Genomic DNA, 23205 nt, shown 5'->3' with positions numbered 1-23205 from the left:
CTTATAGCTCTGGTGGGATGCAGCCAGGCCGCTCCTCGTCTAAATTATTACAGAGCAGCACTTTTTGCTCTTGAGTGAATCAAGCGAGCTGCTCGCATTGCAGCATCTTGGCTGAGGATGCAGCGCCGTGACTCATCCAGAGCCTCGGCAAGTTGGACAAGGTGCAGGAGGATTATCCAGGAACGTTAGGGCTTGTGCTCTCTTATCATAACAACAATATAATATATCCAGCTCAAATATTGACAAGTAGCTCTGGGCTGCCTGATGATTAGAGATTAGATGCTTAAGCCATTAGAAAACAAAACAAAACAAAAGAAACCCTGTAGCACTGCATGGCTTTGACCCCAGCGAGAAGCAAAGCTGTGTGTATTTTTCCTTGTTCTCTCTCATTCTCTTTCACAGGTATTAAAGAAAAAAAAAAAAAAAGATGCATTTCTACCATAAGGCACTCCGGGAAGCATTGATGGAATCATCTGAATGTAAAACACTTGTCCCCATTGAGTGAAACACCTGTTTTCCAAGGAACCCATGACGTTACACATTAACTGCCTGCTCGGGCTTCGGTGCAGCATGTGTGCCAGGCAGAGCTCATGAATGCTGGAGCAAACCGCCAGCGTGCCAGGGGACCTGCAGCACCTCCAGCGACACCTTCCTCATCCTCAGAGGACCCCGTGCCCAGTGCCCAGCCCGCAGGTAAACCCCTCGGCAGCCCTGGGGCTGCCATGAAGCTCTGCAATGGGGCTGCCCGCAAGCAGCCCTGACACGAATCAAGGCAGTCACATTTTCTTAATTCTATTTTATGGCTAAAAACTACACAATGAAAAGACACACTCCAAAATGCTTAGCTATGCTGTGTAATCCTTCCCAAAAATGCCCCCAGTACCTTTTCTACTGTGCCAAATTCCTCTTTGGGGCTATCAGAGCCCGGCTGGCACACTGCTTAGGTTTAGACCCTGTCCGTGGAAAGATCTGGGGGGCTCTAAGGGTTACTCAGGATGATCATGGTCATATGTATGCCTCTCCCTCTGGTCAGATAGCTTGTGAAAGCTCTAGAAGATTCTGCCTGTACAGGAGCATCTGGTTTCTCCCATGCCCTGGCAAATCTTCCAGAACAACTCCTGGCTTTGCTTTAAATGTGAAAAATGTGCCCTATTATGTCCCTGCTCTGGCTCTGTCTTCACATCTGCTCTTCCTTCAGCTGGTTTGAACCCGGACACGGTTTGTTGCTCGCCTCTGGCTGGCACTGGACTCACAGAGAGGGTTTTGGCCTGGCATTAGTGCTTCTTCTCCCCACACCCCACAGCTGCCTGCAGCCCCTGGGGACCCTGCTCCAACACAGGCAGCAGGGCGCAAGCATAGCCCACTGTGCCTGGCCCCATCAGCAGACTGAGAGCCGTGGTGTGCAAAAAGAACTTATTCCCCCCCAGTTAAGCTGGAGCTATTCCCTCCATAACAGGAGCTGATGTTAGCTGTGAGCATAATCCTAAAAGAGGAATATCCTAGGAAGATAATCCCTAACACAGTGATGGAAGTAGAGACTTCTGTGTGTCTCCGTTGCTTACTGGCACCTGAGATTGTTATTTAAAGACACTGCTATTGAGACTTTAATGTAGGCTTATACTGCTAGCAATTAAAACCATAAGAGCTTTTCCTACCTGCAGGACCTGGGCGTACCCGTACGTTGCAGCGAGATGCAAGGCTGACTGCCCCTTGTTGTCTACAGCACTGACATCTGCTCCTGTCTGGATCAAATCATAGACAATAGCTGGCTGCCTGGCCGTGACAGCCACCAGCAGAGGAGTCTGAAAATAGCACAGCAGATAAACTGTGAGAGTCTAGAAGCAGAAGCATCATTAAAAAGAAAAAAAAAAAAAAAAAAAAAAAAAAGAGAGAGAGAGAAAGGGAGAGGCAGACTGGGTTGAATGCTATCTAGAAGGCCAAAGGTGCACAAGCCAAAGATTGCTCACAGGCAGATTCTGAATGCCATGTACCAGGACCCATGGTATCATATCAGAGGGGACATTTCTCAGCTCCTCAGAGCTCCCTCTAGTGTGCTGCAGCCCTCATTTGGCTGACAACCCGAGCCCAGCATTTGCAAAACATTATTTATGCCAGGTGCAGCACTGCTGGCATAAACCTTCAGCCTCAGAGACTGCTGCCAACGTGCTGGCATCTTCCAGGGCCAGTGTTATCTTAGATCACTCCGTGAAGCACGGGCTGAAAAGCCATAATGCCCATCCTCATCCCACCTAACCTGCAGAATCTGCCAGGGGCACCTCAGCAAGGCACGTCACTGCCCCAGGCTTCCTCTGCACTACAGAGGGGCCGAGGTGGATTTTTTTGTGGCATCGCTTTCCTCTCAGGCATGCAAAGTCTGTGCCCATCCCAAACGCTGCTGCTTGCAGGAGAAGATGGTGTGCGTTACCTTTCCTCGGTGTTCTTTGGCATCAAGTCTTCGCAGCTCTTTCATGCGCTCTGCAGCTGCCAACGCAAACGCCCTCATACCTTTAGCTGCATAAATATGTAGAATTCTAAGACAGTAAATAAAGACACTGATCACTGCTTGGCCCTGGGAGCAAACGGCTTTACAGGGTATCATTGCTGCTTTGGGGGGTTTATACCCAGAGGGCCCCAAAACCATGCCATAAAGCCCCAAGGGCTCGACACTGAAATCACCCACTCCCCGGGAAAGGGCCTCCTACCTCGAAATAAATGCTGCTTTCAAGAGCCCTTAGCACTCCTGAGCTTGGACACGCTGTCTCCTTTCCACTTCAGTGCTTTTGTGTGAGATTTGCCCCTGTGCCAGGGGGTTCCTGAGCCCTTCCCAAAGCCCTGTGCTGGGCCCCAGCGTGCCGTATCACATGCCCCCACTCGTTTGGGGTGATGCACCGGTAATATCTCACCACCCAGAGGTGCAAACAGCCCCTTCCCATCAGGGTATTTGTAAACGGAGCCAGTTAAACTCTATTAAAACTGCTGTTGGGTGGACCAGGTCCTTACCTTGTGCATAAGACACAGAGCTGTCACGTCCCAGAGCAGTGACAGGCTTGATGGTGATGTGACAATGTGGGAAATGCTACGGCTGGTGCTGCAGAGCACTGCACAGAGCTACGTGCCACTTCCACCCCTCCACGGCCCATTTCCAGGGCACCGGGCACGCCTGGCAGCACGGGGAGCTGTGCACTTCCCCTCTACCCAAAGGAAAACAACGGGTGACTGTTTGGGGTGATTCCCCCGGGGTGATTTCGTAGCCCAGAACCGTACCTTACAACTTTGGGAAGTAGAAAGGCAGTTCTCTGGCTGGTCTAGAGCTTTCGGTCAAGCTCAGCATCAGATCTGACTGCACACTCACATCCCCAGGGACACCAAGGGAGGGGACCAGGGATCAAACTACCACCCAAGCAGCAGGAGTGCTCGTGTGAGTAATGACTACGTGAGCAAATACTGCTTCCAAGCCACACTGGGGCCATGGGGTTCCTCTTTAGTCTGCCTTGATGTGCAAAATGAGCAGAAAGCCCAGCAGCTGATCTGTGGCTCTAGCCTCTGCGTAGTTGTTGAACTGACTAACTGCTGAACCAATGCTGGGTTATGCTTTTGGACAGGAAATAAAACACTCTAGGCATGTGAAAGTTACCGTAGATCTTTATTGGCAAAGATTTTGTCTTTTTCTAAACCAGAACAACCCAGAAAGAAATTCTGAAACAGTTCATCTTTGTTTTATATCCACACACAGAATTTACATACATTGAAGTGAAAGAAATTTAAAAGCAATCTTAGCAACCACAGGCTTGGTTCACAGCTGCATTACCCCAGCTTTACCTACTGAATGTCTCTGTGCTCATAAAGCTGGAGTAACCAGTGGTGAACCAAGCTCCTTCTGATTAATTTCTTTGCTGGGTTTTTCTGCAAATGTAAGCCACTAATGACAATGCGCCTCAACTACTGCTATTTCCAAATGACTTTACGATCACTTACATGATCTATTGCTCGTGTCTAGCAGATTTGTTAATATTAAACAATGAAATATGCTTACAAGTCCTCAAGACTTGTGTTGTGAGCTTGCAAACCTCACTCAGGCATAAACTGTAAAGTTACTTGAAATACTGCCTGGGTGGGAAGCGGAGTGCTGGGCACCAGGTAATAAACAGTGCAATAAATTATTTTGCATAGTCTTGCAAACACTAAAATCACCTACGGATCCTGGGCTTTAGAAAGCAGAAAAACCCAGAGAAATTGTGTTCATCAGTCAAGACTCCCTCATTTTTAAAGGAAACAATAAACGAAGTTAAACGGGGGTACATCTCCTGCAAGTCTGTTTGTTTGCGGCATGGCACTCCTGAGCATCAGCAATAATATTTACAGTTGCGTCAGAGGAAAAGGTAAAGCTGCTCATTCTCCAGGAAAGAAAACCAGAAAGCCATAAAGCAAACGTGTGCACCTGTGAACCTGGGAAACTACAGCGGAGAAACTTTCCGTAGCGGTAAGGCACAAGAGAGGTCACTGAGGTCCCCTGTCTCAGCACATCACCAACTTCACGCTCAAATGCTACAGAAGAAATGAAAGCATTGCCAGCTAACAGTAATGCCATGAATTTGTTGTTAGACCGAAGGCCAGATTTTGGGAGACCCTGTCTTCTCAATCATCTCCTGACATCGGGCCATGTCTTGCAATCCTGACTCAGGCAGAGCTCCTGGTGAGTTCAGTGGGCCCAGGACCTGTCCGTTGGATTTGACCAGGACTCCAAAGCACTGTCCCACACCTACGTGTCTGTCTCACAGTTACACACAAGGTGAGACCTTCAAGTTTCACCTTCTGGTGAAACCAAACGTTTCACCTAGCCCACTTTGGGTTGCTCTGTGCACAGGGCTGTCCAGCTGCACTGACACTCAGTTCAACTGCATTGGCATCTTCAGACCGATGCATCTATCTGCACCAGTACACCAAATGTTCCCTTCATATTTTCTGGTTTTCCAAAGGGACAATTCAACTTAGCCAAGAAAAATCTCTGTTTAGGCCCCCAAAATATTTTCTAGTTGCCTAAATGAGGAAGAGGTTCCTTCACGGACAGGGCGAAGACACATACAAGGCATTACACTGAGCTCTAGAAAGCAGTCCTCCGAAAAAGGTCTTGGAAATAATAATTAGAGGTGAGGTACCCTCACCAAACACTACAGCTGGCCATGGCTACACTACGGGTTATTGATTTTAGGTCGTGCCCTGTGCCTGAGGATGAAAGTCACCTCGTGCTGAGGCTGAGCACAAGAACTATGCAGCTTGGAAGCCTGCCTGGGAGAGGCGGCAGGAGCTGTGACAGCGCAGACATCTTGTGCTGGGCCCCAGGACAAAGCGAGTTTCACTCCACGCATGTGCTAGAGGTGGACAACAAAATCCCAAGCCAAGTTCCCACCCCCACCCTCCCCGCCTGCTTTCCTCTCTACTCAAAACTCGCCGTGACGCCAAGGGGAGCATTGAGTAAGTGAGGACCAGGCCCCAGATGTGCAACTTAAAGCCCTTCAACAGAGAGAGCGTGGTTTAAAACATACGTATCATTGTCTTCGTCTTCTAGGAGCAGCTTCTCAATGGGCAGCGTGCCGATGACCCGTCGGGCGTCCTCCAGCTCCTGGGGGGCCGGCTCGGGGATGGAGATGGGCAAGGGCACAAACTGGGGCCCAGGGAGCGTGGAAGAAGCCGGCTGGTACTGCAAGGTGGAGGCTGGCAGCGCAGAGAGAGGCTGTGCCCATGGGAAGTACGTGAGGGGTGGCTGCTGCTCCGCCACCTCCAGCTGTGGCACCACGGCCGGGGTGGCACTTCGGGGCTGTTTGAGTGGGAGAGAAATTAAACGAGATCAAGTATTCGGTTAGGTGGGGCAGGGGGAGGACGCAAAAGGAGGTGAAGGATGCTCAGTCTCGCTTTTAACATCCCTTTTTCCTGTCCCTCTGGGTAAAGCTTCACACCAGCGTGACAGTTTTCCCACGCGGGCTCCCATGAGAGCGGTGGCTGTGGGTGTCCCAGGTGCTTGCGAGCAGCAGCTCACACTCACGGCAAGTTCCCTCGAGCTTTCTGTTCCCGCTCCCACCCTCAGGGTAAGCCCATGAGACAGCTACACCCTGTGCTGACAGCACCTCTTGCAAGGCAAACCCATGGGCACAAGAGTTGCTGCCATAGGGCTGAAGGAGGTTAATTCTGGCCTCCGTGAGCACCCGTGCTGAACAGCCCATCCATCAGCTAACACGGGGCCAGGTTTGAAACGACAGCCCTTCCCCAACAGCGAGGGCCACTGGCTGACTTGGGGTGCCTCGTTCAGCAGATGAGCTGAAACATTAAAGGGGAAAATAAAGCTGCTCGAGGTTGGTTGTCCGTCTTCCCTAATGAAGAAGGAATTATCTTGGGTCTGGTGGCCTTGCTCTTTCATCTTTAAATAGCAATTTTTGATAAACTTATCACCACGTGATTTTCCTGGTCCACCCAGTGGATGCTTCCTAGAATTCCATTTACTTTGTTAAAAGTTTGGAATTAAATAGCAAAAAATCCCCTGAAAACCACTCAGATCTCTGGAGAGACTGCATCCCAAGTACTTGCCCAGATGACAGCATTTATCAGCTATTGAGTAAACCCAGTCAGAACAACTGCGTTCTCAGCAATTGCAAATCCAAGCTGAAATACACCTCCTCAGATTGGAATTGATGACAACAGTAAAAGCAACACATCTGATATTCCCCTACAGTAAATAACTGGTCGCAGAGCTGAACAAACTCAGGGCAGTGGCAGCCCTGCTGCTGACTTGATGGGAGAGGACTCATTTCCCAGGACAACAGCATGAACGGGCTGTGTGTTAATGACACAGAAAGTGCTGCAGGAGCACTCCAGAGAGCTGGAGAAATGGCAGTGGGGTCTCTGATTTCAATACAACTGCAGCTTTTTGTCCCCCTCAAACCACTCAAGTGCCCAGCTCAGTACAGAAGGGCCTACGCTATAACAGCTACGTGGCATGGATGCAAGAACAAATGACATTACAATAACTAAGTTACACTAATTACATCCTAAACTCCCCGTGACATTTCTTGGAAGGTGGGGCCTTGGCCATCATTTATAGCTAGGGATGTTGGACTTACTGCAAAATTGGTGATCAGTGGCTGCGAAGTGTAAGTCAGAACAGACGAGGGTCCAACCAGCGTGTAACTGGGACACATCGGCTGCACGTACATGTCGGCGCTGTACGGACAGCTGACTGCTTCGTGGGACACGTAGTCAGGGTAAGGGGTCCACTGGGTTAAAGGCTGCAAGGATGTGGGAGAGGGCTGGGAGAGCCAGCCGGAACAGAGAGCTCCTTCATCTGTCACAGGCAGCGCCGGGGCAGCACCGTCCATATCGGCGCAAGGCTGGCCTGAAAAACAGGAGAGGATCGCAACTCAGTCCAGTGTGGCTTTCCCTGCAGCAGTGCTGACAAACGCTTAGAAAGGCAGGAAATCATTACCCATTGGTGAATAGGGAGGGAGCGTCTGATGGGGCAAAACAACCTAGAAAAGAAAAACATCCAGGGATTAAAACCATAAGCATTAAATTCAAACCCTTCTCAGAAGGGCTGAGTGTGCTTAAATCCCAAGCCACCTTCTGTTTCTAGGAATTAGATCCTGCCAAGTGCAAAGCACTTTCCTCCTTCAACTAAGTCAAAGATGATTGAAGCTGCTCAGCACCTTAAAGGTGAAAACATATTTATTTTATTTGCATTAAATGTATTTATAATATTTAATTGAAAATCTATTTAGTGGTATCTCCAGGTAACGTGAGGCTCCACTACCTCCAAGATTTCTTTCATTAATGAAGTATTGCCAGCTGGTGCCAGGGCTGGTCAATCATGTAGCTACCAAAGAAAAAATTTCCTCCTGAGTTTGTTTCTTCTCCTACCGTTGTAGCTGCTGTGGTACTGGTGTTGTGAACATTTCCCCGTTTCCTTTTCAATAGCTCCTTCACTGGCTCTTTGACGCGGACACCTTGGTAGGGGCGAGGCTGCGGTTGTTGTTCTGGAGCAGAAGCTGAAAAAAAAAAAAAAAGAAAAAGATGCAGGTGACATTTATTTTCCTTTCCTGCCACTCAAAAGGCCAAAATCCCCATGGCAGCCCCTTGTCTGCAGGGTGCTCTCAACACGGCAGTGTACGTGCACATTTCTTAGCTCGTGATGTCTTTTTGCCAACAGATGAAGTCCGAGGTCTCCTCTCTGCCTCTGCTGCTCAGATGCTGCGACCACACAGATGGATCACGAGGACAACCCAACCTGAATTAAGTAAGCTTGCAGTTCCTTCCAGCTGTGAATTGGCTGCAGGAATACTGAGGGATGCAGCCCCTTTGTTGCCAAAGAGCATTCAGAAAGCAGAAGAGCTGGGGACGGTCTGGAAGCAGACTGCGGTGTCCCCACCGCACAGGCAGGTGTTGCCATGGTCTGCAGGAGCTGGGCCCCATCAGGTGCAGGGTGTGATGAACACGCTCTGATAATAAATAGCTGCATCACTCTAGACGTTTATGAAAGCCGGGGAGGATGTAGTGCACAGAAAGGGGATCACTTGCTCTGCAGAGGGTAATGCTGCATTCCTAAAAGTGATGGCTATCAATAAACCCACACACCTCTATGTGGACACATTTCTTACACGTGTGAAACACGAGAGTGGTAGTGGTGAGCCACACGCTCCGAAGGGACATGCAAAAGGGTGTCCTTCTTCACAAGTTATCAACTAGCAGATTAAAATAAATAAGAGAGGGGCAATGAACAATCACTGTTACTCCTCAAACTGCCTCTAGACTGAACCTTTCATTCTGCTGTCTTCAGCGAGGTTGCAGTGTGTTCATTTTGATTTTCCACTTTGTTATTTTTTTTTCCCCTTAACTCCTGAGCACGATATTCTGATTTCTTCAGGCTTCTGCCAAAAATAGCTTGCTTGTTTTATTCCTCCTGAGACTTCACTTTTGTGTATCTGCTTTACATTGCTTCAGTGCCACAGATTGGCTGCGCAGTGATTTACATCCACTTGAAGGACAGCTCAGACTGACTTTATCTGACAGGCACATAATAACGATCGGTCAGCAGATACCCAGCATATTAAATAACCTAAACGCTGGCCAAGTAGATGCATAAATGAGTAGACAGTAGACATTCAAGAGAAATACTTTATGGTTGCTGCTTAGAAGCAAGCTACAAACACAACCAAATCAGAGAAGCACCCTCATTTTGAAAGCCATTTAACCCATCACTAGTTTGATGACTGTACATCTATTTTTTGGGAGCAGGCGGGTGTACCTGTGCCTCTGCTCCACACAGAGCTGTGCTCACCGCCTGCCCAGCAGGTTTGTGGCCTGGCCAGCTGGGCCAGCACACAGCTTCATGGACAGCTGTACTGACAGCACCTCTCAGACCTCGATTTGAAAAGTAAAGCCCAGAGCCAGCTAAAAAGCCCTATCGCAAAGCCTTGCGGCAATGAAAGCAGAGGAAGCCCAGTTCTTCGTAAGCCGGTATTATTGAGCCATATTTTACATCAAGTATTCGGAGGCAGTTAATAGCAGGAGGCCAGAGGATAAAAAAGCTCAGGAAGGCCCCTTGTTTGTAAAACCACCGATAGCAGGACTTGCTACCTGCCCCTTTTAACTGCACTTTGATTTGTAAACACGCTGGTTGATAAGTCCCCATTCCTAAGGATCGCAACAGGCCTTTGGTCTATGAAGTGCAGCTGGATATCCGGCTCAAACCTTCAAATTCAAGCCTAATTCCACCCCAGAAGTATTTATTCTAATTTTCTGATTAAGATGTGGATGCTTTGCAGCACAGAACAAGAGGAATCGCTTTAGTTCTGATCATCTCCTCCAGTTATATGCAATCATATGCACACTTAGATATTTCCTTAACACCTTCCTGGAGGGCGAAAAACTGAGTCTAAATACAAATATTGCAAGTGAACCCCAAAATATTTAACAGAATAAACTTTTCTGCTTTACTTTCTTCCAAAAATGAAGTACTTATTTCCCTTCAACTGTGCTGTACTGTTGAGTTTGCTCTTTCTGCCTCACTACATACCACTTAATCATGAAATCTTGAAAGGCCATTATAAATACCTTTGGTAGCAGATAACCCTACAATTATGTGTTGAACTGTTTTCTTTGTTTGTATGCTAAAATATGTTTAAGCATATTGGGAAAATTCCACGCTTTAAAGCAGTAGCTGGAGGAGATGGCATTTCAGCCTCTGCATGAGCTGCATTTGCTTTCTCTGGACATTCCTTGTGGGACTTCATCTTGGGTTGGTTGCAGTCTCATAGAGCTTGTGGCTTTGGAAAAGCAGTGAGCAAAGGGAATGAAGGTCACTAATTCTGCACACAGGAATTCGCAAGGGTTTTTAACGCAGCTCACATTTTGCTTTTTAAATTTTAATTGATATTAATTTATCTGAGTGCTAATGAAGACAGTGCTAAAAAGTGCTGTGACATGAGTTGTACTGATAACTCTGAGAATGAGCTCAGGAGGTCTGAACTGAAGACCATCCTGAAGGTGCTTTCCTGGTCCTATAAGGGATTTATTTACATTTGGAAATGATTTATCTGTACTTTACTGAGAACATTTCAGAGTCAGACGATGCTAGTGCTGTTTATGCTGAGCAAAACCGTCGACTCTGCCAAAGCAAATAGGAGCTGCAGTGCAGCCTGCAGGGGAGGCAGAAGCGTCCCTCTCGGGCAGTGTCCTGTCCCTGAGTCATCGCACTGACTGCAGAGAGCCTCCTTGCAGAGTTAGGGTGGGGAGGGATGGCAGTTTCTGGCTCCAGGTTTGGGGGATGGGGAAGAAGAAATTTACTGTAAAAGCTGACAAATATACCTATTCAGAGTTTCCGGTGTAAGCAGAGTAACCAAAAAAAAAAAAAAAAAAAAAAGAGAGAAAAAAGAAAAAAACCAAAGTCTGCAGAACATATTTCGGTTCCCCCCAAGCTGACCTCCAGAAATAAAAATAATGCTAGCACAGCTGCTTTTCCACTGTTAAATGTGTACCATGTCTGAGTATTACAGAAGAACCACAGCAAAATGACTTTGGGCTTCAGTGGACAATTTCTCATACAGCCAAAGAAATGTGATCTTTTAAAAATAAAGACATTTTGAGAAATAATAACCATTACAACAACCTTATAAAGAATGTACCTGGATTTAGTATTCCTCAACTTCTTACACCAGGGTTGGCATAGAATAAACTATTTTGCCTGTCTTGAACTGACTCGCATTAAAACCAGACGGGTACATTGTTATTTAAGTTATGAGCTGCAAATGCACCAACATCCGCATGCCCAGGTTCCATTCCGACAAATAAACAGCACCATTGTGTTTTGGTGCTCAAGTGCATGCTGTGCTCTGGCTTCTTTTACACTTTGTGCACCACAAAACAGCCGCATGCCCTCCCTAACAGGCACCAGGGTTCGATTTGCAACCGCTCTCTGAAGCTGGAGCAGTACAAAGCATCAGGAGTCGAAAAAAAGAGGGCAAATTTAATGCAGCCAGTAGGAAGCTTTGCAATAGTTTCTATGTGTAAATATGTTTTAGTTCATTGCAATGCTTTTGTCAGGCCGCCTTACAAATCCACGGTGTGTGCACATGCTCAGGCTCCTTTCATCAGTGTTATCTCTTGCTGTATTTGCTGAACATCGACAAAAGCCTAGCACAAACCCTGAAGACTTCTGAGTAATCCTTCAAAGTGGCTGGATAACACTGCAGCTAATGAGAAATTCCGTACCACAGCAGTCCCCCAGCTCTATGTACCAAGTGACAACAGCAAAAGTCCTCAGTGATGGTTGGAGCCAGACCCCTGTGCCACCCAGCCTCCCGATCCAGCCTCTGCAGAGAGAAGCCTGCAGGGTGCCACTTTCAGTGGGCTCTGGCTGAAGATCTGACAACTGCATTGGTGTTGTTATTAATGTCAATACACTTCTCTCTCCAAATATTCTTAAAATTGGTTTGCACCTAGGAGAAAACGGAATTTTGTCCTGTGGGGCCAGCTCGTGCTGCATGCAGCAGGCATGGCCAAGAGGGACCTCGCTGCTGGCCTTTTGGGGAACAGCTCCAGCCCCAGCTCATGGGCTGCCAGGAGCTTCAGCAAGGTACTGTACAATACTTGCCCACGGTGAGTAAAAAGCTGAACAGGTTAGTGCTTTGGGCAGTAATTCTACAAACTCTGGCCTTCAGTTGCCTGCATGTTGGAGAACATAACCAAAACATGTCCAATAGCATCAAGAGTACCTATGTTCAGACACAGGCTTTTAAAAGATGTCTTCTTCTAAATAACATCCAGGAAATGTTGGTCTGAGTAAAAGATCAGATAGAGAAAGCATGCAAAGACATTGCTAAACAATTAAACCAAGCACCTTCAAAACGCTTCTTCCTCTACATTTGTATTTAACCATTGCCGAAATTGGAGGGAGGATAATGGCAAGCAGCTGTTGGAAGGCTACAAACATTGAAGCGTGACAAGTTTCAGATCACTAAACCTATTAGCACCGCTGGCCTTCACACCCCTGTGAACTGCAGATCAGTTTAAACCTTTCAAACAAGTCAGAACCATTTCCCATCAGGCCAATTTTCAGTTTGAAATACACTGCTAATCTTCCAGGGCTTGCATGACTGCCTGCCTGCCGCAGCAAGCGACGCACTTGCCACTGCCTCAGAAGATTTACTTTTTCTTTGCTCACACACTGGTGTGTGATAAGCTTATCAATTGATCAGTTACCAGTGCAAATAGTTTTCTCTTTTCCTCTTTCACCCCCAACATAATAAAATATTGAAAAGAAACACAATAGAAATCTTTTTTCTTCTTTACAGTAGCATCAAAAAGCAAACAGTTACCCTTGGATAACAAGAAAAAATTAGATTTCAATTAACAGGCTAGCGATTTTCTGACTTCGATCTCGAAGAGCAAATTACATAAGGCAGCTGCTGACACTTTTATTGTACACTGTGAACTTTGGATAATAAAAAGAAAAAAAAAGTGGCTTGGCTTTGGATACACTACTTGGATGCTTTGACTGCAATCAAACAAAACCGTTTTAGAATAAGACACCAATGCCCATTTAGCAATATTTAAGTGAGGGACTAAAAGTTGCATTGTATTTGTCCACATTTTATATTTAATTCAGACAAAGAATCCTTCAAAGATACTTTAAAAATATTTAAAAGTATTAACCTAATAATATTATTTTGAATCTGTTGCTTTGGAAATGAATCATGTGATCAGAGCTGACAGCAGAACTGAAACGGCTGCTTTTATGGTATTGATAATGTTCCAAAGTACATCATGGAGCACTGTGAAAAGTATTTTCCTTTGATAAAATGCAGCTCCTAGCAGCTAGCCAGGCAATCCCTCCTGTGTGTGTTATTTAACCAGCTCCCCTCGTATCGACGTGCAGCCTACCTGACTGTACACAGCAGCAGACCAAGGAGGAGCAAGGAAACCTACGTGCAGTTCCTAGTGCTGCCAGGATCCCTGTACAAGGCTGAAAGGGTCACTGAGAGGTAGATCCCCACGCTGGTCAGCTGCCCAAGGGGATGTGCGTTATACAAGTGGTAAAAGCACTTTCCAGTGGTTCTAAAACTCCTGGTAAAGGAGGGTCTGTAATTCTTAGGCAGTCAGATTCCCTTTGAAAACTCAGCTCGTTACAAACCTATACAACCAGGAGAAAACCAGCCCTTAGCCCATTTGGCTTCCCTGGGCTTTCCTGGCTCCTGTAGCAGCACCCTGCCAGGCCCCCCCAGGGGTATTTCGGCACTGCAGTGCATGGCCCGAAGGCTCCAGCTCCATGCACAACCCCCATACCTGTTCATGCCAAGGAGAAAATGGTTCAATATTTGTTCAGGTCTCCGTGCTCCCTCGAGCACAGCCACCCAGCTGGGAGGCTTACAGTGCACTGGAGAATGAGGCTTCCCTTGTTACGGCCAGTGAAGACCACCCATCTTCATTTGCTCACTAATTAAATGGTTTCCTACAATATATCACTAGAAGTAAGAAAAAAAAATAGCGACCCTTCTTTGTCTTGGCTTGGTGATAAGTCCAGGGTAGGGAACCAAAGCACAGAAACCCCTTGAACTGCCCAGGATCCCGGATGGCAGCCAGACAAGGAGTCACCCAGACGAAAGGATCTTCACTTCACCTTCATCGCTAGCCCTCAGCATCCTCCAGGGCGTGTCCCTGTCCTAACCGATCAGAGCAGTCAAGAGTGAAGTTCCCTGAAGTGACCCACCTGCAACCCCATGCCTTTTCCTGCACCTTGAAAGGGAAACAAAAAGCAGAGTTATTGCTACCAAGACCCATTTTAGAGATGTGTTGGTGCTAACAGATCTGGGAGGCGAGTAGGTACCAGGGGGTAACGACTAACAGACCTCTCTGGCCAGCACTGAGATTGAATAACCTGCAAACTGTTCTCAGATACATAACCACGCGTGCATTGCCAAATAAATCACAAAACAATATATAAAAAAATATTTATCTGTATTGCATTCGATTATGCTTGTATTATTATCTTGTCAATGGCTTTTCCCTCTGAAATGACACGTCTCAGGACCCCATGCTTGCATGTCATCGTGCATTCAAAGGGCTGAGCACAGAGCACTTTGGGTATATGACACATCCCAGATCTCCTTTGAAGTGTTACTGTTTTAGTTTTTTAGACAGCCCTGACAAGGAGAACTGAACCAGAGTGGTTTTGTCACACTAAGGGTGGGTATTTCAAAAAAGATGTAGTTAAATGCAAAGCACTAAGCAAACATCTGATCGGAGAATGTGCTCTACACTAACCAGAAGGACTCGGAGCAAGAGCAGAAGAGACAAGCAATGGTTCATTGCTCAGCATAAGGAAATGAACTCGGGAGGGTTCTTAGCATAATTAAATCAATAGACTAAATATTTCACCTGCTTACCAACAACTCGGTCCAGCATTTGGCCCGTTCTCTCTCTGCCCAGTTACACAGCACTGTACCCACCAAAGTGAAGCAGATTGGGCTGACAGTGGTGTATTTCAGCATTATGCCCAGTACCTTTATTTTCAGATGTTTATCTGCAGCTGGAAGATCTCCAAGACTAAAATTAACCCTGGATCCTCGCAGATCCGTAGGCCGTTGTCCCTGCTTGGGTCATTCTTGTAAGCAAAGCGTGCATTTGCATGGGGTCCTCCTGAAGCAGCTCTCCTTCCTTCACACCTCCAGAAGACCTAAGTCAGGGGGGCACCGTGCAGAGCCTACCTTCTGCTCCAACACAAGGAAGATGTTGCAGATTGGCAAACAAACACAACTTTGTATTTTTTCCACCTGGATAGAATCAAAATCATGGGGACACTTGGGAACCCGTATGAAAGGGTGGTTAATCATCCCTACTGCTTCAGTTCTCCTGAGTGAAACAGAGCTTCCAAGCGCCCAGTAGAGGTGGCTGCGTTGGCCATGTAGTGGCAAGGCTACTAAAAATGATTGGTTTCAGAATAAGAGAACCCCTGCTACAAAGGGGAAGCTGAGATAGACAGAAAGTGTCTTAACCATAAGTCTCACCCGCACGTCCCAATTCCTCCCAGCCCATAATACTCTTTCCATTTTAGTAATGCAAGCTTTCCATTTAATTGCTTATGTGGTCATTCATAGAGCCTGACACCTGCTTTGTAAGGCATGGATGGACTCAGCTTTTGTACTATCCATCTTTCCCACTGGGGCTTTACCAAAATTAAGCCTCACAAGACGCAACATATTGCAGTTTCACCTCTCAGTCTCATTTTCTGATACTTTCAGAAGAGGTGTATAGAGCCCGACATCTGTTGCGGGCAGAAAAAGGCTTCAAGGACTTAAAAAGCATTTGGGAAGAGGTTCTCAAAGGTCCACATTGACATAACTCAGTTGCAGGGGAATCCAAGCAGTTGGTGGGACAGCTACGTAGCCGAACACCTGCCTCGTCTGCACAAGTCCCGCTGGAGCTCACGAAGAGCCGAGTGTCCAAAGCATTTTACCTTCACCAAAAACACCTCCAAAACGTGAAACGCTTTGAGAATTTCAACCTGCTTGCCTACCCTCTCATAACAGAAATCATTTGCATGGAAAGCACGCTCGTCGTGTCTCCAAAACACAACACGAGGTAACTTTCTGCATAAAGACACACAAGGGAAGAGAAGCCCACGGCGCCGTGCCTTCGAAATTTCCCAGCTCTGCGCGGCGGGCCGGCTTCCATTCAGCAGAATCCTGCCAAAAGCTGGGAAGCCCCTACCAGTCACTTCGCTCCTGCCGTGGGAGGGGATGCTTTCGGGCCCAGAGCCTCTCTGGGGTTTTGCTGAGCGGAAGCTCAGGGCCCCGCTCCTGCAGAGGGGTGCAGTGTGCCGTGACCCCGCGGGAAGGATTTCCAGCGTGCAGGAGCAGCCATGCGAGGCTCCCCGGAGGACGAGGGCCATGTGAGGGCCACAGCAGCTGGGGGCAAGGCTCACCAGCGGGCCTGCTGCCCCTGCAGGGCTTTCCACAGACAGTTCTCCTCCAGGAGGTGCCGGCGAGAAATGCCCTCTGAGGGGACACCTATTTAAATCAGCCTTCTTGTGTCACTCCAGTTTTCAGTTGGTTTGTGTTTCTGTTCTTTGGTTGGTTTGTTTTCGTTTACTGGGGAAAAGCATGGAAATGACAGCACTCTTTTGAAACCTGTTGTGCCAAAGGACAGTTTTAATCCATACCAAGGCATCTTGGAAGAACTTCTCTTGAGTCTCCTTTCATGCAGGTACAGATGGAGCAAAGATTTCTGCCCCGACATTTACACTGAGGCTGGCACTGCCTGTGAGCTGAACTGCAATTACAGCTCTGTCTGGGTAACCAGCCCTGCACTGCTAAGGCAGGAGCAGGGTCAGCATCCAGCAGGCCCTTTGCTCCCTCCAGCACCATAACAGTACACAACCCACATGGATCTGACATTCCCTACTCATCTTGTTGATTAAAATATGGTGTTTAAGCATGTAAAGCTGGACTTACTAATTGCTGTTTTCACATCCAGCCTCCTCCAGAAACCAGAGACATACTCCAGGATTTGCAAAGAAGTTTTTGGAAGTTACATGCCCAACTCCAGTTGATTTTCACTGACGCTTGTTTGTGCCTCCTTTTGTTTTTCTTTTGGTTCAATTCGTCCAGCATCCTGCTGCCTCAGAACCCCAGTGGGATAATTTCTCTTTTCCTTGTGCACCTGTGGGTCCTACACCTACGAGCTATGCCCCTGTACCGTGGTTACTGCATAAAGCAGCAGCTTGAAGCCCAGGGAAGTCACTCACCTGCTGGCGAGCACTGTCAGACCCTGACATCCGTGCCTACAAGTGCATGCCTAGGTGTGAGCCTGGGGCACATTTACCTGGCTCTTCAGCCACACGGTACCACAGGTCTGCAAACAGTTGCTCTTGCAAGGGATAAAGCCATCTGTTTCTATACTGAATATGGGATGCTCCATCCAATACGTGGGGAAAGCTTCATCCACACCTCAGAAGCTACCTGTGGACTTATTGCCCATCTCTCCGGGATGCCCTTTTGCTAAAATACGCAAATATCTCATTTTAAGACTAAGTATAATGAAACTCCCTCCGTGGCAGAGGAAAGCTCTCCCTATCTCCTAGGTGGGGAGCAGAGCAGGGCAGCGTTTTTACGCTATGACATTAGCCCAGGGCTCATGCAAGCAGACACCAAGCTCCCTGGGCACCCAGACTGCCTTTTTATTAACTGAAGTCTCGAGCAAGCCAATGGCTTGCATGTGGGCACTGGGACTTGGTGTGGTCCCAGGTGGTTTGAGCCAGGTGGCACAGGAAACTTGAGGCCACAGCTGGTCACACTGCCAGAGACCATAGGAGCACCAGAGAGACCACATGCAGACTCACAGAGCTACTGAGAAACCTGACTTCCACCGAAACTGCTGAGACCTGGCACGTGAATACCTGCACGGGCCTGAGCAATCTGCCTGCAGTCGCACAGGGAGCCTCCAGTAGAGTGGGTAACTGAAGTCAAAGTCATTACTGATGGTACAGGAAAGAAGCAAGATAATAGTTTAATGCCAGAAAAGTAATCCCGTCTTTAGGTTTAGCTAAAAAAAACACTAAAGGTCCATGAGACTGAGGAAGCCCAACCATGCCATGACACAGCAGACAAAGACAGCAAAGACCAACAGCGGAGTCACCTAGACAGCCACCTACAGAAATTTCCCCTCAGCTCTGTCTGTGTCGTAGTAAACACACGGCCAGGCTGATCTAGCAAGCAGCCCAGGAGCCAGAGACAAGTCTGGCTGCTTCATCTGACTGACGTGAAAAGGCTTTCATCAGCAATAGAAGCCAAGTCTAGGCAGCTGCCGTGTCTCATGCAGTCTTTCAAAACAGCAGAAAGCAGTGCTGTAACAGCCGGCTCTGGTCTTGAGAAGCTCAGAGGGCACAAGGGGACAGGCAGGTATGGGCAGTTGTTGTCTGGAAACTCTCACAGGGGAGATGGCTGACTTCAAAATACGGGGATTTTATCTCCTCTGATGCAGGCTTGTAATTTCTGCTTACCTTTGAAAGCACTGCATGTATCAAAGAAACAATGCAAAGGAAAAATATCATATCAGTTACCAATTTGGTTCTACCTAAGACATCACTTTGTTAGTATTGCTTTGTCATTGCAGTAAAGAAAAAAAAATAATAAAGACTTATACACCTCTCAGATGGAAGATAACATCTGTATCTAATCATCTTGCAGTATGTTCCACATCATATACCTACCGATTCTGAAAACAGCCTGAGATAATAGGAAACAAGGTGTGTTGCCATAGCGCTCCCACTTGCTGCTTAATACTTGTCAGACAAATTGAAATGTGATTGAATAAGCACTCAGAGCTTCTTAATTCTGGATGTTAGACTGTACAACGTCATTTCACAAATAGACATTTGAGCTTCCAGTTTTCAAAGGAAAAACGTAACAGAAGTACGTAGCAGAGAAAACTGGCTTTATAGTTAATAAGCTCAGAACAACACGCACAGTAAACCCATCGCTGGATAATTACAGGTTATTATATAAAGGAGAAGAATATTAACGTTAGTTCCATATTAGATAAGTCAATGGTAAATGTTTAAGAAATAAGCTTCTTCCACTCAGATATATTATATATATATTATTTATATTCGAGGTTAACTGAACAGCATGGTGAAGTGCAAAGGACGGCGGCAGGGCTGCAGAAAGGCACATCTACAGATCCACGCAGTGAGAGCGAGAGTTGCACAAACAGGGCAAACACCTACCTGTATCAGGATCGGTAAACTACTCGAGCAAAGGTGGGCCAAGAGGTGTAAAATTATCTTGAAAACAAGAAAACTGATTTCCTGTAAACTCATAACTGTATTGCCTTCAACTGCATCGCTCTTTAGCTTTATTATTAGTTGAAAAAAAAAAAAAAGTACATATCAAAAAAGACACAGAAATAAGATTTCTCACAGGTTTCACTTTTAAAAAGGAAAATTCTCTGGTAAGTAACCACTATAACCTTTGATATAATACCTGCATCCTGTTATTGTTTTTATGAATCATAGTCTTCCACTTGATTCATAATGACGAATGCCAACAAAGCAGCAATGCCGCCCTGTCTTAATATCCCTGCTGGAAAATTAGCATCATGCCTTCTCATTTGCCTCTCTTGAGACATGCCGCTCTTCAAGAGTACTGTCTCCCGTGCTATGCTAATGCTCACTTATCCACTACAACCTTCATCTTTTACCGCAGTTAGGAAAAACAAAGGCAATCAGAGCTCACTTACATTTTTGCCAGTGCATATTCTGTGGCAGGACGGAGTCTTTTTTCTCTTTGATGAAGACAGTTGGGCTTTCTAATGGCTAACGTGTGTTTGACTCCTTTACGGGGGATGTGATAACTGACTGTCAGGATGTTTCTTTCAGCTTTTTAAAAGCCCCGTGTTCCCGCTGAAGTCTGTGATGTCATCACATCCTCCAACCACAACCACTTCTATATTTTCCCTTGCTCTGTGTTGTTCTTCATGACGCTGAACAGTTCCTCCAAGACCAGGGCGCTCTGGAAGATATTATGCATAAAACAGCACTTGCTATCACCAAAATTTATTTAAACAAACAATCAAGCCTGGAACCTGCCTCTCATGGGGTTTTTGCTGGAGATTTTTAAAAAAAAACAGGTCAAAGGGTTGTGCAGCAGAAAAAGCACGAGGGGCTTTTAACAGGATCGTGACCGTCTGTGGCACCAAGAACGGCCTCGTCTCACGTCGGACAGCACTCTCTGCTTCAGATGGCATAACTACAGGCTCCAGACACCTCAGCGAGCCCAAACCTTTACGTACGCCAGGTCTGCATGGCCCTTTAAATGCTCAACACTTCTAAAATACAAAACTTGTGTGTTTGCCCCTGCCTTATGAGAATCTCAACTCCCTGGGGCCACTAAATTTGAACTTATGAGGAAACACCTGTAAACACTTCAAGCCTCATTAAACGAGGACGTCCTTCATTTAAAAAAGAAACCCCTTTTTTTTTTCTGTTTTGTTTTTATCAAAATATGACGCTTCCTACTAGGGAAGAGCCGGCCCTTCCAAAGCAGCTTGTGGAGCTAAAGGGAGGCCGAGACACTTGGCATAGGAGCTCGAGTAAGTTCTTAACATTAATTATAACAGGATTGTTGTACCTGACCTATTCACACCACTCCATGAGCACAGCCTCTTAAACCTCTTAACGTTGTTTCCTCTAAAATTCAGACCATCTCAGTGACTATTCTCAAGCAGCAGTGACTCAGGAGCTTCGTTCTCAGAAAAATATTTGTTGGGGGCTGCACAGCGGCTTTAGGACCCTGCCGATCCTATCTCCCAGCTGGTTTTTAATCAAGGAATTGCTGCGGCCCTGAAGTTTACTCTCTCAAATTTCTCTTCCTATAAAACAATTAAGATGGGGTCTGGACAGTCCTTTTGGCCAGGAGTCTCTCAAAAGGGTGCCAAACACCTCTCAGAAGCGGGTCCATACTGTGAACCATTTTGCAACCTAACATTGGCATTGCATTTAAAGAAAGAAAACAAAACCAAACAAAAAGCAGATTGATGAAACGAAGATGAAAGCTTAATTATTATATTCCCTTTGGTTCAAACATTTGCCCCAAAACCACAAAGAGAAAACCTCCAAAACAAGCAGAGTGAAGAGAAATGAGGCATATTCAGCTCCCCACCGCTGCCCTCCGCGTTCCCAGGCGCGAGGGCATTGTTCTGCCACGCTTTGCATATCTGCATTAATGCTCACTACCAGCCACACATTGTAATATCCTCTCTGCTGTTAAAGTGCTTAGTAATAGCAGGCAGCCTGTTAGCTAACGCTGCACAGATGGACAGGTGAGTGTAAATCACAGCCCAGTGTAGCCGGATAAATTGAGGAAGAATATTGAAACTGGCTTCGGTGGCATTTCACTTACACCAAGGTAGGAAGAATTTGTGGACTCTCGTCTCTCTGATACAAATATAGTATCATGTTTCTCCTTAAAATAATGAAATAACAGAACTTCATCATTAAAAAAAAAAAAAAGCAGCAGCCTCTTAACCTTGTAGAATTACAGGTAAATGTTTCTAACAACAGGAAATCTTTTCCCGACAAATGATGTTCTACAAAAACCAGGGCTCAAACATTTATTCAGATTTATTTAAGGCTTGTTGCACAAGGCAATATCAGGAAGTGCTGGGAGAACTTACAGGACTTTGGCTTGAGTCAGTGCAAGAGACAACGTCACAGCATCCAGCAGTGAGGTCTGCTGCAGTTTTCTGCTGGAAATGCCTATTTCTGACATCACAGAGCTACTGGGAAGCAGCACAGTGAACCAAGGCCTTGAGCAGGTCTCTGCCAGAAACAAGACCTCTATTTTTAAGTGTGAGAACACACCCTGCGTACATCTGTGTTCTCCAGAGCAGCAAAAGCACAGTCTGAGACTTGTACACAGCAGGCTGTGTGCATATGTGAAGGCAGACTGCATGACATTAAAGTAAATATGCAGTCTCATACTAACTTATAGACCCATCAGCTCACATGTAACTGTGCTTTAGTTATGCTTAGAAAAGCTGAGGATAACACTGACTTACTCAGGATTAAGCTCTTTCTTAGTTTATATCAATACTTTAAAAGAGCAGGCAGATAAAGTCAGGTTGTAATAAATATCTAAAATGAGGAAGTTGCAAAAAAGGGGCATGTTTTCCACAGATAAAACAAGCAGCACTATTTTGGTGGCAGGTAATCATCCTTTTCCATATTTACCTACAGTTACTCAAAAAAATTTCAATGTATTAATGAAGAATCACACTCTCCAAAACAACTTTAGAGGTATACAAGGTAAGATATAAAGGAGCATGTGCGTACGGTGAGCCAACATGCCAGGCAAAAGACAAACTGTCCAGTGTGGCCCTCTTCTCATTTTATGTCTTTTACAGAGAAACTATTTGGTTAAGCACCATTTTACTAACAAAGTCCAAAGGAAGAGACTAAAGTAGAGCAAAAGATGAAAAAGATTGCTTAGCAAGTATCGTCTTCGCCTCTTCCTCGGCCAACTGTTTGCAAACCATGATTCAAGTCTATAACCACGGCGAGAGCTCAGCTACGGCTAGATGATCAAACAGCACCGACAGCAGGAAGGCTGCTTGTGGACAGCTGCTCCTTTAAGACACGCTCAGAAAATGAGCTGCAGCCTGTCTCGAGATGCAAACCCAGCTGCCTCCCAGTCATTCCTTGACCAGTTCACCACGAGACCAAAGCAACAAGCAGTAAAACCTTGGTTCGGCACGGAGCATCTCTGCGCTGAGTCGGGGTGCAATTTGTCATGTTCCTGGTGGCCACGCTGCGAGTTCACAGACCAAAAGGCAGCATTAAATTTTGTCTGACCGCCACCCACAGCTGCTCCACGGATAACTGGAAAAAAGCTGCAAAGCTCTACATTAGAGCACCCACGCACTGCACGCGGGGTAGAGCCGGAGCTGCAAGCAGATCCCAAGGATCCAAGCAATCGAACTCAGCAAGGATGGAAGGAGCACAAAGCAAGGATGACACAGACTGTGTGTGCCTGATCCCCAGTTCCAGGCAAGGTGATGTGAAGCAAAGAGGGGTGCCCAGCACCGGTCTTCCCTTTGTTAGGGCTCTGGGAGTGTGCACCCACCAGGCAGCGCCGGCTAGAAAAGCAGCACCGTGGCCACAGCACC

At 46.6% G+C, this 23205-nt stretch overlaps 1 protein-coding gene across 1 annotated transcript in view; it reads right to left on the bottom strand.

Annotated features, from left to right (window-relative positions):
* POU2AF1 (POU class 2 homeobox associating factor 1) overlaps nt 1-23205 on the bottom strand; it is a 45363-nt gene that overhangs the window by 6805 nt on the left and 15353 nt on the right. The window contains exons 4-10 of the mRNA XM_084495616.1: nt 19780-20051; nt 7906-8033; nt 7475-7517; nt 7113-7384; nt 5544-5815; nt 2426-2531; nt 1656-1802 (exon numbers count right to left, since the gene is read on the bottom strand). Of these exons, the coding sequence (XP_084351742.1) occupies nt 1656-1802; nt 2426-2531; nt 5544-5815; nt 7113-7384; nt 7475-7517; nt 7906-8033; nt 19780-19795 (984 nt within the window). The 5' untranslated portion in view covers nt 19796-20051. The remainder of the gene's footprint in view (nt 1-1655; nt 1803-2425; nt 2532-5543; nt 5816-7112; nt 7385-7474; nt 7518-7905; nt 8034-19779; nt 20052-23205) is intronic.

The sequence above is a fragment of the Aythya ferina genome (genome assembly GCF_964211825.1).
Source record: "Aythya ferina genome assembly, chromosome: 22".
Classification (NCBI taxonomy): domain Eukaryota; kingdom Metazoa; phylum Chordata; class Aves; order Anseriformes; family Anatidae; genus Aythya; species Aythya ferina.
Note: the sequence above shows the minus strand (reverse complement) of the source record. Positions and strands in the feature narration are given on the sequence as shown.